Source organism: Chiloscyllium plagiosum, chromosome 31, assembly GCF_004010195.1.
Source record: "Chiloscyllium plagiosum isolate BGI_BamShark_2017 chromosome 31, ASM401019v2, whole genome shotgun sequence".
Classification (NCBI taxonomy): Eukaryota; Metazoa; Chordata; class Chondrichthyes; order Orectolobiformes; family Hemiscylliidae; genus Chiloscyllium; species Chiloscyllium plagiosum.
The window spans coordinates 27,854,463-27,865,394 of record NC_057740.1 but is presented as its reverse complement, the minus strand read 5'-3'; the positions used below and the strand labels follow the sequence as shown (position 1 = coordinate 27,865,394).

General features: G+C 39.9%; 1 protein-coding gene across 1 annotated transcript in view; it reads right to left on the bottom strand.

Annotated features, from left to right (window-relative positions):
- Positions 1–747: 747 nt before the first annotated feature.
- Positions 748–10,932, bottom strand: part of midn (midnolin) — a 38,841-nt gene continuing 28,656 nt past the window's right edge. Inside the window, exons 2-3 of the mRNA XM_043720682.1 lie at positions 10,533–10,928; positions 748–3,771 (exon numbers count right to left, since the gene is read on the bottom strand). Of these exons, the coding sequence (XP_043576617.1) occupies positions 3,509–3,771; positions 10,533–10,928 (659 nt within the window). The 3' untranslated portion in view covers positions 748–3,508. The remainder of the gene's footprint in view (positions 3,772–10,532; positions 10,929–10,932) is intronic.

The following is a 10,932-nucleotide window of genomic DNA, read 5'->3' as shown; positions in this document are numbered from 1 at the left end:
CCTCATGATAAATCATTATGCCTGCAATTTGGTCAGTCTTTTCTGCTCCCCAAATTTTTCAGTTCCCAATCCACTTCTCTTGAAGAGTAGATAGGTGTCTGCTGAAGGCAGAGAGGAGTAAAAGGTTCTGTCTTTTTGAAATCAATGCTTTGGTGAGGTAAACAGTCAGCCCATAAAGCCTTTTCATTAAAATATTACTAAGATCAAAGCCAAATTGTTAAGCAAACAAACAGTTAGGTGTTAGTTTACCTTGGTCTCTGTCAGTATCTTTTATTGAACGGAAGTAGTTTCAGGTGCAGTCAACCTTTTCATCAAAAGATGGTTATGAATTTTTCACAATGAGTGGAGACTGGGCTTGAGTTTGTGTAGGGGTGAATGAAGGAGTGCACAGTCTCTAAAGGTAAGACTTCCTAAAACTACAAGTTTCATATTAGAGGAAAGATTTACTGAGCCAGAAGATTCCAGGTTTCTGCTGAGTAACCACTAAGAATATAAAAGCAAAGATTTTATACCCAGCAATTTCCTTTCCAATTCCAGTCCAACATGTCTTTTGGAAAGTACATACACGAGACTATCAAGTAAAGAGTCTAACTGTGACAAACTGCATGATAATGTAGTCTCTCAACACTACCTTGGCTCATAATGAAGAGAGACTAACCGGCAGTCAGTGTCTTCAAGCACCAGGGAAATAAAATTGGAGAATAAAGAATGTGTAATTAAAAAAAATACAAAACAAAGAACAAGACATATGATTATCACCAACATTTGGTCTTTTATTATTATTTATACCTGTGGAGTCGTTTTTTTTCCAATGCTATACAAAAATCTAATACAAGTTTGTACATGTTCAGATTACCACATAACAACCAATTACTGTATGTCCCACAAACCATTGTCAAGTCCTAATGATACATGCATGTAAGTTTATCTACATACCAATACATTATAATTTACTGTTTTCTGCTTCATTCCAATGCTCAGGGTGACAGTGTGCCAACCCTTTTGTCTTACAAAGTGTGTAAGGCAGAGGTAAATGCAAAATCCCAAGTGACAATAATAGTTTGGTTGCACTTAACTAATCCCATCCCAAACGAACTACAAGGCCTGTTCCAAGTCACATTGAAATGTATTGCTTAGGATATTGGAAACCGGTACAGATTCCATGGAGGAAATTGCATCAACCCTGGCCATGTTCAAGCTGTGATGTTGTTTTTCCCCCAAACTTTCAAATGCACAAATAAATACCTAGTTCACAGTCACCATTTTGGTTTATAAATTAATACAGTCACATTTGTGCTACACCAGCCTAGCTAGAACATTGTATTTTTTTTAAATTGGCTACAAGAATACAGAATATTTAAATGAGGTGTTCATACATTTAATCCCCACCAAATTGGTGAATTAATGCATCTTGACGTTTTTCTTTTAAAACCAGGATAGGGGCACAATGGATAGCACACAATACAAAGTCAGTTAAATATATATGTATATATATAAAAAACCTACAGTAAATACGAGCAGGAGGTTCACAAACAGAAGAAGTGGATGTTACAGTGTGTGCCTAGTCACAACGGTACAGGACAAAACAGGGATCCGGATGGCAAATCCCAAGACATCTGGATGAAAGAATGGAGTTAGCTTGGAGAAGTGTTCCGACATCTTTTTTGTACAGTAGCGAGCATAAACAGGTTTCAGTTCCGAGACAAAGACAAGGAATGCAGTGACAAAAGGAAGACAGGGAAAGAAAAAAAATAAAAATTGGCCTTTCCACAGACCATAAGAGCACAGGTGGAAGATGTGAAGAAATATCCCAGCTGGTCAGGCCAAGGACACAGAAGTAGACTTGGGAACAAAAAGGCACTTGTGTACTGATAAGGAAGAGACTGGGTTGTGTAATATTAGGTCATCACAGTATTGCAATGGTAGGACCTTGGATTCCTCATGTTCTGACTTCAATTGCAGTTGTGGTTCCAATGCCACATAAACCCAATTATATAAAAGAAAATTAGGTACATGCTCTGCACACACTACATTTTGCTCTGTTTAGCAATCCACACTTAAAAAGTTTGTTCCAAACTGGGCTTCAATAAGAGTTACTAGCTAACACATGCAGCTGAGTGTATGGAGCCATTTGGTGACAACAGCCAATATTAAGTTCTGAATTTAATAAAGAGCATGTAGGCTTTTGCAGCATTTGACTTAATATCCCCTAAAGCACACATGCCAAAATACAAATTTGCTATATAAAAAAAAAGGGAAACTCTGGCTATTGCATCAAAATTAAAACTTGTACCATTGGACTTAATAGATAACACTTGTATTGTGTAGAACAAACAAGTATGAGGTTTTGTGCAAACCAAGGTCCAGATGAAAAGATTTACCTTTGCTCCCACGCCTAATTCACTGCCCATTGCCTGGACTTCACTGAAAGTTGGACCAACATGGCTTACATCTGCCCGCAAGCCAAAATGTGGTATGTAAAATACAATAAAGAGAGACAAATTGAATGATGGATCTTGCAATTTATCTACAGTCTACACCAGCTAGTACTGTACTACAAGTGTACCTCAAATGACCTGGCTCAGTTGTGTAAATAAAATGACAAAAAAAAAGGGCATTATTGGGCCTCGCCTTGGATAGATCCACCCCTTCCCTCTCCCCAAAGCAGGGTTTAAAAAGTGACAATTTAACACCACACTTCCCACAGAACAGCTCTACTTGTGCCAATGATTTAAGCCTTTTCTGTCTGACACTGGCCACCATTAATGTGATGCAGCGCACCCTTTAGCCTCTTCTGCAAAATCCAGAGCTTCATCAGGGCTGACACACACATTGCCATGTACACATGCAGTCACCATTGGACAAACTTGCTCAAAAATGAAAGCTACCTGCTGTCACACTTTAAAAATTGTGCAAAATTTCAGTAACTGAATGCTTTGAGTGTGTCGGTGAACAATGCTACATAGTTTTTTTTGACAAAAAAAAGACTTCATTTCTTTTCCATCCGATAAAAGTGTAGTACCCCCATTGGCCTTCAAATGAAGCAAAGAAGATTTTTTGTGATTGCAGCTCTCCTGCTACCTTCGCGGGAAGAACAGTGCAACCATGGCAACAAGCTGCTTTATAGTGCAGCTGTCACCACCATGAGGAAAGGCATGCTCATGTCCAGGCATGTCAAGTCTTCCATAGTCTCCATCATAATTGACCATTTCGCAATGCAGCCATTTACTCATACTGCAGACACATCAACTGCCGTTTGTCAGATCCACTTAATCCTGTGACTTCTTTCCATCTTGAGCTACACACTGCATTCTTTGTTTTTTGTGGGAATTAAAAAGTTTTTCAGGTGTACAGTCCTGATTTCAGGAGACCTCGTGCTCGCTCGCTCTCCCCCCTCTTCATCTTTCCTATACTCCACCTGCAAATCTCCGCAAGCTTGCTCAGAGTACATTGGGTCTCGGAAATCAAAAGTGAAGTCCTGCACGTTACCCTCCCTTGCCAGGTAGGTCTATGCCACAACAAATTCAGACTTTATGTCAGCTTTGACTTCAGGCTTCCATACAGAGTCCTCAAAGTCTAAGTCTAGACTGCCATCACTAGATACGCTGCTGTTGCTATTCGTCCGGCTGGACTTGCGATTGGGCAGCCACTGGTACGGTGCCCTGGCATCGCGCCGGGCCTTCCTACGCATCCTCTTCTGCTGCATCAATAGCTGCAGACGCTCAACTTTGCAGCGGGTTGCACGGTTTTCCGTCTGTCTCAGTCGGTCACCTGCAACAGAAACAAAAAAACAACTTAGCAAATTTCAAGTTTTGACACTGAGAAAAATCAGTCACTTTACAAATGAATGGGAAGGTGTTCAAATCCCTGTCCATTCTAAAATGGACTAAAAAACTTATTTCGTGGGGTCAATCCACGAGAAAGAAAATCTCTTGATATTTTGATTGATTACCCATGCACAACAATTCAAAAGGTTAAGCAAATTACCCTGGTCACTTACAAATACTTCTACACAAGCACATGAATCCACAAAGACTAAAGTTGCCATAATTTAAAGTCATTCTGTTGACTTTATTCTGGATCTACAAATTAAATTTTACAAGTTTTTGTTATTAATTCACAACCTTTGAACTCTTGAATTTGCTCACTTGTTGCCTTTAACTGCACATTGAGATTGAGACTAAAGGTTATGGTGGAAAACAATAGGATTTCTTACAACTAACTAGCCCAGGAAGAGAGTTAAAAAGCCAGTCACTAAATGAGGGTGCATTCATCACTGCAGACCAAGACAGTTTAAAGCTCTGGTTTCACCCCATTGAATGAAATTAAATAATGCCAGGACGTAACAGGAGATCAATCCTGTCTTTGAGACTGATGGGAATTGTATTGATTAAACATCAGTGCCAGTACATTCATTCATTACCATGGGAACAGAGAGCTAACAGTTATCCCTATAGATCTTTCTTTAACAGAACACACAGTTAATGGAAATTCAAAACAACCAAACTAGGACTCCCAATGTCTCAACTCCACTAAATGTGCTTTTAGCTTTCTGTGCAGAGAGATCCAGAAATGCATGAGTAGCTAATTCCAACTTATTAAAATTTGGGAACACAACAGTTTTCAATTACCTTCAAGAAAACAGGATAAAATTAAGAAGCACTTACCAAAACAAAAGCAATGCAAATACCTCTTTCATGGGATTACTAACATCTAAATTTCTAACTCCATCAGTCAGTACCTTTGCTAGTTTAGAGAGTCACAGTAGCACAGGAGGTCTTCAGCCCGTTGAGTCTACGCTGGTCCCAAGAGTAATTGATCTTGCTGATCCCAGTTGTTGAAATGCTACAATCACTATATAATTAAGAGATGGCCAACCAACTTTCCTGCTCTTGAGCAAAACCCAAATGAGTGCTTCTCAAGCATTGCATTTGTAATTATAAAGCAAAGCCAAAATTGAGCTACAATGCTAACCAAATGGTTATAAATAGTCTGAGGTTTTCTGTCAGAGCTCACATATCTAATAGCCAGTTGAAGGAGATGCTGAAATAGAGTAATTACTCAGAGCACCCTAGGAACTGTTGCGTATTTTAGGTTATTGAACATGCATAGTACTAGAGAGCTTGTGTCCCCCACCATGAAACCCTGCACACAGCTGCAGAGAGTTTGCTGCTGTCACAACAATCTATACTGACCACAGGAAGTCCAGTGACAGTTGGGAAAAATCTAGCATCAGCTTTCCCCATTGCCCTGAAAACTCCCAAAACCTCCTACCTATTTCCAAATAGTAATATTATTTTACACTCTTAAGAGAGAACAAATCATAATGACAAATCCCAGTTTATCTCACCAAATAATAACTCTAATACATGAACTTATTGACAATGAACATTGCTCATCTAATGGCAGAGATTTATACAGCACCTGATCTGACATTTATAACCAGTGAATTATCTTTGACTTGCAGTCACTATTTCATTGCCAAATGCAGCAACCAATCTCCACACAGCAAGAGCCAAATGAATGACTGGATTGAATTATTCACGATTGGTGCGTTGCTCATGAGAAAAATTACAGTTCAAAGCACCCAGTCCATTCCTTGCATTTCACATGATCACTCACATTTATCTGTATGGTAAATAGGATCTTGGTTCAAAACATGCAAACTACAGTAGCTGCTATCGTGCATTGTGTGACTAAGCCTCATACAAAGCAAAGTCAGAGTCAATGTCTACTCTAATTAATTGGCTGATCTTGACCATGTTGATATATTATCCAAATTAACAGAGCTTTTACAAGAGAATCCCTCAGCCAAACCACTCAAGTGGTGCAGACTATTGCATCTTCCACCTTAGGCTATGGGAACTACTTTACAAACAAAAAATCCTTAATTATATATAATGGCAACTTCCTTACGGTTACAAACCACTACAGCTGCTGCAACTCCTGTCAGAACAAAAAACATCAATTAAACCCCAGTGCTTACATTCAGCTGTTGCTAAAAAAGCCATTTCCTGTTTGGCTGCTGTGGGTTTAAAAATACCTGGCAACCTCTGATAACGCATAACTAAGCCAACACCTGATGACAAGTTAACAAAAAACCCTCTGACCCACCAGGAATCAGAGGAAGACTAGAATATTCTCCAGTATTGCCTAAAAGGCCAAGGTCCAACTGGTTCTCAACAACAAGTTCATTGTCTGCAGGCAGAGGAGTAAACTAAATAAGTCAGAGCTCTCCATGTGACCTAACTGCACAATGTGCAAGTCCATGAATATATGGATGGTGGTAGAAGGCGAAAGGGAAGGAATCAGTCATTTGATTTATGACTTTATTGTACTTTTGTCCTGTTAAGTGCATTTGTACTCAGGCAAGAAATAAGCCCAATTACTGTACACTGTGAAACCATTTAACTTCACCATTTAACGGGTTGAACACAACTACATTCTTTAGTACAAAAGCACAAGGTGGAAACCACAAGGTATAGCACAGCTAAACCAAACGCAGAGCTTGTGCTCTCCTCCGTCTTCCTGTCCCAACTGCCCTCCTCCTCCACCCACACTTCCCCCACACCCTGTCTGTGCAAACCACCTTCCTTTAACAACTGCTACTGCCTCGTGTGTGGGTGGATAGAATGCAAATACCGAGAAGCTATTCCCTGCAGGCTCCCCTACATCTGCCAAAACAAAAAAAAGTTTTAAAAAATGCTCCATTGTTCCCCTTCATTTACGGTTCCCATCTCGACATGCCTTCAGTGCACGCACAGACACATTAGAGGCTGGCATAAGAAATGCAAATTTGGGACCAAATTAGCTGCATTTCAACTGCTAAGTCATTATTTTTCTATGGAATACATTTTTTAGGCAAATCATCAAGACTGGGAACTTAGCTTTTTTGCTGCAAAAGGAGCTACTTTCTCTTCCTTATTCTATTATTGCAGTTTTGCAAATATGAGCAAAAGCATTTCTACTAACAAAGCAATTCTCAACAGTGCAGCCCCTTTAGATCCAAGGCATTGAATTGCTTTCAAGACCACTTCTGCAGACTCTATAATTTCCATTTAAAGGAACCTTGGCATACATCTGAGCTGCAAGACTCAATCTACAGATGCACAATTGTTTTAGTATCTTAAAAAAAGTGTTAGTAGAGCCTTAATTCTCATGTTGACCTATGTATGTAGCATGGGCAGATGATTCCCCACCATTATATAGTCTAAATCACTCATCTGTTGTGTTCAGGATATAAACATAGCCTCATGGTCTACTCTTACCACAGGCAGGAACTACAAGTAAATATACTAGGAGGGGAGGGTTAGGTTAATTCTATTTACATGAGCTGGAAAGAACCTACGAACTTGTAGTTGTATATCATACTAAGTGCAATAATATTGGAGCAGTTTCAAAAATTGAATGTTCATACCAGAATAAACACACAGCAACCCTGAAACAATCCCATTTATGATAACATGCGCAGCCATGCAAAAGGTTTTAACAGAAGTGGTGCAGCCAGGTGAACAGCAAAAATGTGAGGGGAAACATTGCTGGCTGATTTGTCCAAAAACAGCAAAGCAACTTCCAAAAGGCTTTTGTTCCACTGAAAAACAGATTTAAAAGAATCCTGGCTCATTGAGTGGACATGGTTGAAGTTAGATCAGGGAACAGTGATTAGATGACATGCAAGGGTTTGTATTTGCTCCTTTTAGAAGGCTAAAAACCATAGAAGTGAAGAAAAACAAGACAAAATGTTTGGGGTTGGAATAGGAGACTTTGTAAGTGTCTGGCGTTTACTGTAATTGGAACGTAGGGAGAGCGGTACATATTAGAATGGAGGTGCAATGATCACAGGAATTTTTCTAAAGAGCAAGGCAAGACAGATTACAAGGTGAGAGGGGGTTTAAGCTGAAGTGTAGATCCTCATACATTTGATCACAAGCTTTTACCACTAGCCTATAAAATATGACTGACAGACAGACATTCCTGAAGTATTAATTCTTGACCCAACTTAAGATTTCTAACAAGTGATGAGTCGCTGAAAAGGAATAAAGCATTAAGTGAAAAATAAAATCCTAAATTTTTGAAAGTAGCAAAAGGTAATGTTGGAAAACTAGATTTCTATTTGGAGATCAAAGATGGGGAATGTTGATTGACAGGAGGTCTAAGAATGGAGTGACCAAAATTAGAGAATGGCATCACAGAAGTGTCACCAGCTGGGCCATATGCAAACAATTCAGACAAAATACAAAGCTCAGACTTAGCATTAATAGAAATGGGAAGAGAAGAGCACATGACCTTAGTTTAGATTTAGGCTACAGTATAACCAGTGAATACTCCGATTGATAGCAATAAACAATTGGGTTCAGAACTCATTCTATAAATATAGAAAAAAAAACTGGTTGTGACTGTGCTATTACTTTGACTGTAAAAGCATCATTGTAAAAATCTTTCAAGAGGGTTTAAATTATTCATGGTTGTACATGTTGCAGTCAATGGCCTTTCCTCCAATTTCCTCATTCCGTTCCAAACTGCTGACCTCTTCTACTACAGTGTCAGCCATTTCCACATTTGTCTGAATAGTGTTGCCTTGTTTGGACCGTTCTATAGTAAATACAAACTACAAAAGACTCCATGCTTTCTACAAGAAGGAAAAGAAACAACAAATTCCCTTTCATAATTTCTTATTTACTACCAGTGGCAATACACTGAATGATGTACTTTCAGCATAAAGTCACAGACACATTAAGACGTCTTCCTCTCACTTCAAGTGACAGATGGTTCAAGAATCCTGATAATTATAGCTATGGAGCCTAGGAACCTTCAGAAGCTGAAGTTTCAGAGAGGGAGGGGGGGGGGGGGGAAAAAAAAAAGAAAACCAGGTACAGACAAACCCTGTTAATGACCATTCTTTAACGCTGCTGTTTTCCCGTGGTACCCATTCTCACTAATTCTTCAGGCTCCCAAGTGACATTTGTTCTTTCTGGTTTGAATGCATCAACAGCTGCTGCATCACAAGAAAAGCACATGCTATCATTACTGACTAATATTCTCTGCCTAAAGCAGCCTTTGGTAAGAATATATTGGAATAAAAACTGCTAAGCACAGAACATTGAGGAACATCCTGCCCCAAGCATCTAAAAGCATGTTCAAGCAATTTAGTCAGTACTGTTTCAACAAGTTTCCTCTCTGAGCAGCAACTGAGTCCCTCCCCTCCATTCAATCTTTCACTCCTCCCTGAAGTTACCAATTCAACCTGAGAATTGGTAACTTCAGTACCTTAACCAGCAACTTGCTTTTCACATGCAGGTGTTGTAGAAATTGATATAGTTGTGAGCAAGGCCAGGCATTTCTCACAGTCTGCATGTATAAACCTGCAGAAAGGCCAGTGGCATTGCAGTCAGAAATAAACACTGTAACCAACTTCATTACTTTGTAGGAAAGGGATGCTGACATTAACCAATGAAGCACTGAATACAGATAAACTCAAATCTCTTTTTACATAGTTCAGAGGTATGCCACGTTTTTATATTTTATGCAAACTATATTTACATGCCTGCAAGAAATTTAAGAATCTGAATATTGTTCTGGATTTTCCTGCACTCCCAATGACATCATATTTATCCAATGAGTGACTGGAATTAGAAGCTCCTACGTATTTTCTATCCAGCCCATTCTGAGATGATAAAACAGCTCTTGAACAGGAGAGACTTTAACATGGGCCTTCCAGTCCAGAGGTACGTAAAATTACCACTGCTTTTTGTAGTAGGTCTCAAGGAGTGCAGTCTTTTGATAACAACTTAACCTAGTTTTCTAATCAACATAAACAGAGATATTACATTTCACTGGTGCAGCTAGGACTTTAACCTGGGCCTCCCCAGTCCCAGGGTAGGGGCACTACCACTGTTTCCAGCTAAAACTGGCCTCAGCCGGAGGTACTAACAAGAATGCCACACAGCCACTTCCACAGGATTGGACTACATTGATCTCAGCTGGCAACATGCTTATACATCAGCCATTAGCAAGAGGGGGTAAGGACTCTTGTGATGCGGTGGTAGTGGCCTACCTTTGAGCCAGGAGACCCAGGTTCAAGAGCCACTTGCTCCCGCCGGTGTGTAATAACCCAACACAAACTGAACAAAGGGCTCGGTGGGAAAAGTAATCACGGTGTGCATCAAGAATGCAATTTGACCAGAAGTCAATGCTTTGAGGATGAGACTGCAACTTGGGAGAGAAGAACTGTCCAAGTTGCAAAACAAATTCACTGCTCTACAAACTTGCTACCATATTTCTTCAATTACTAACAGTAAACAGGACACTTCTGAACTGCTTCCTTGGCACTTTACAATGTTTTGTGGTCAAGAAAGAAATCATGAAAGGTTTATTCAAAAGAAAGTACTTGCAATGTGAATATTTCATTGGTTCATTCCATCCAAATTGAAGTGAAATTAGTGAAAGGATTCGTGAATCAGATCCCCACTTGGAGCAATTGGATTTTTCCAGAAGATTAAGCTCAGATTCCTTAGCACTGGCTGATGACTCACCACTTGACTTGCACATCCTGATCTGACTCTGACACTGGACGAGGGAATGCAGTGGTTGCTGCATTGTGTCTTCGGAGGTAGTTTTGTTTGAGCAGCCGGGGGAAGGTGGCGAAGGTGACGGCGTGTTGGTGGCACACTGCGTCTGACAACGCAGCTGTGTGAGGGACTGTGGCATCCCCTGGTAGTGACGGGTTGCACTTAGCAGGTCGTTCAGGATTTGCAGGATTGTGGTGATGTCACGACGGGGTCTTCCAGTGCTATCCTGGCAGTTTGGATGCAACGTGCCTGGTTTGAGAAGTAAGACAACAAAAAAATTGAGAATGAATATTGACAAACCACAATTAAGCCACAACCCACCAGAAAGCAAAAAAAAAACAAGAGCATTTCCTTCTGTTCCTGC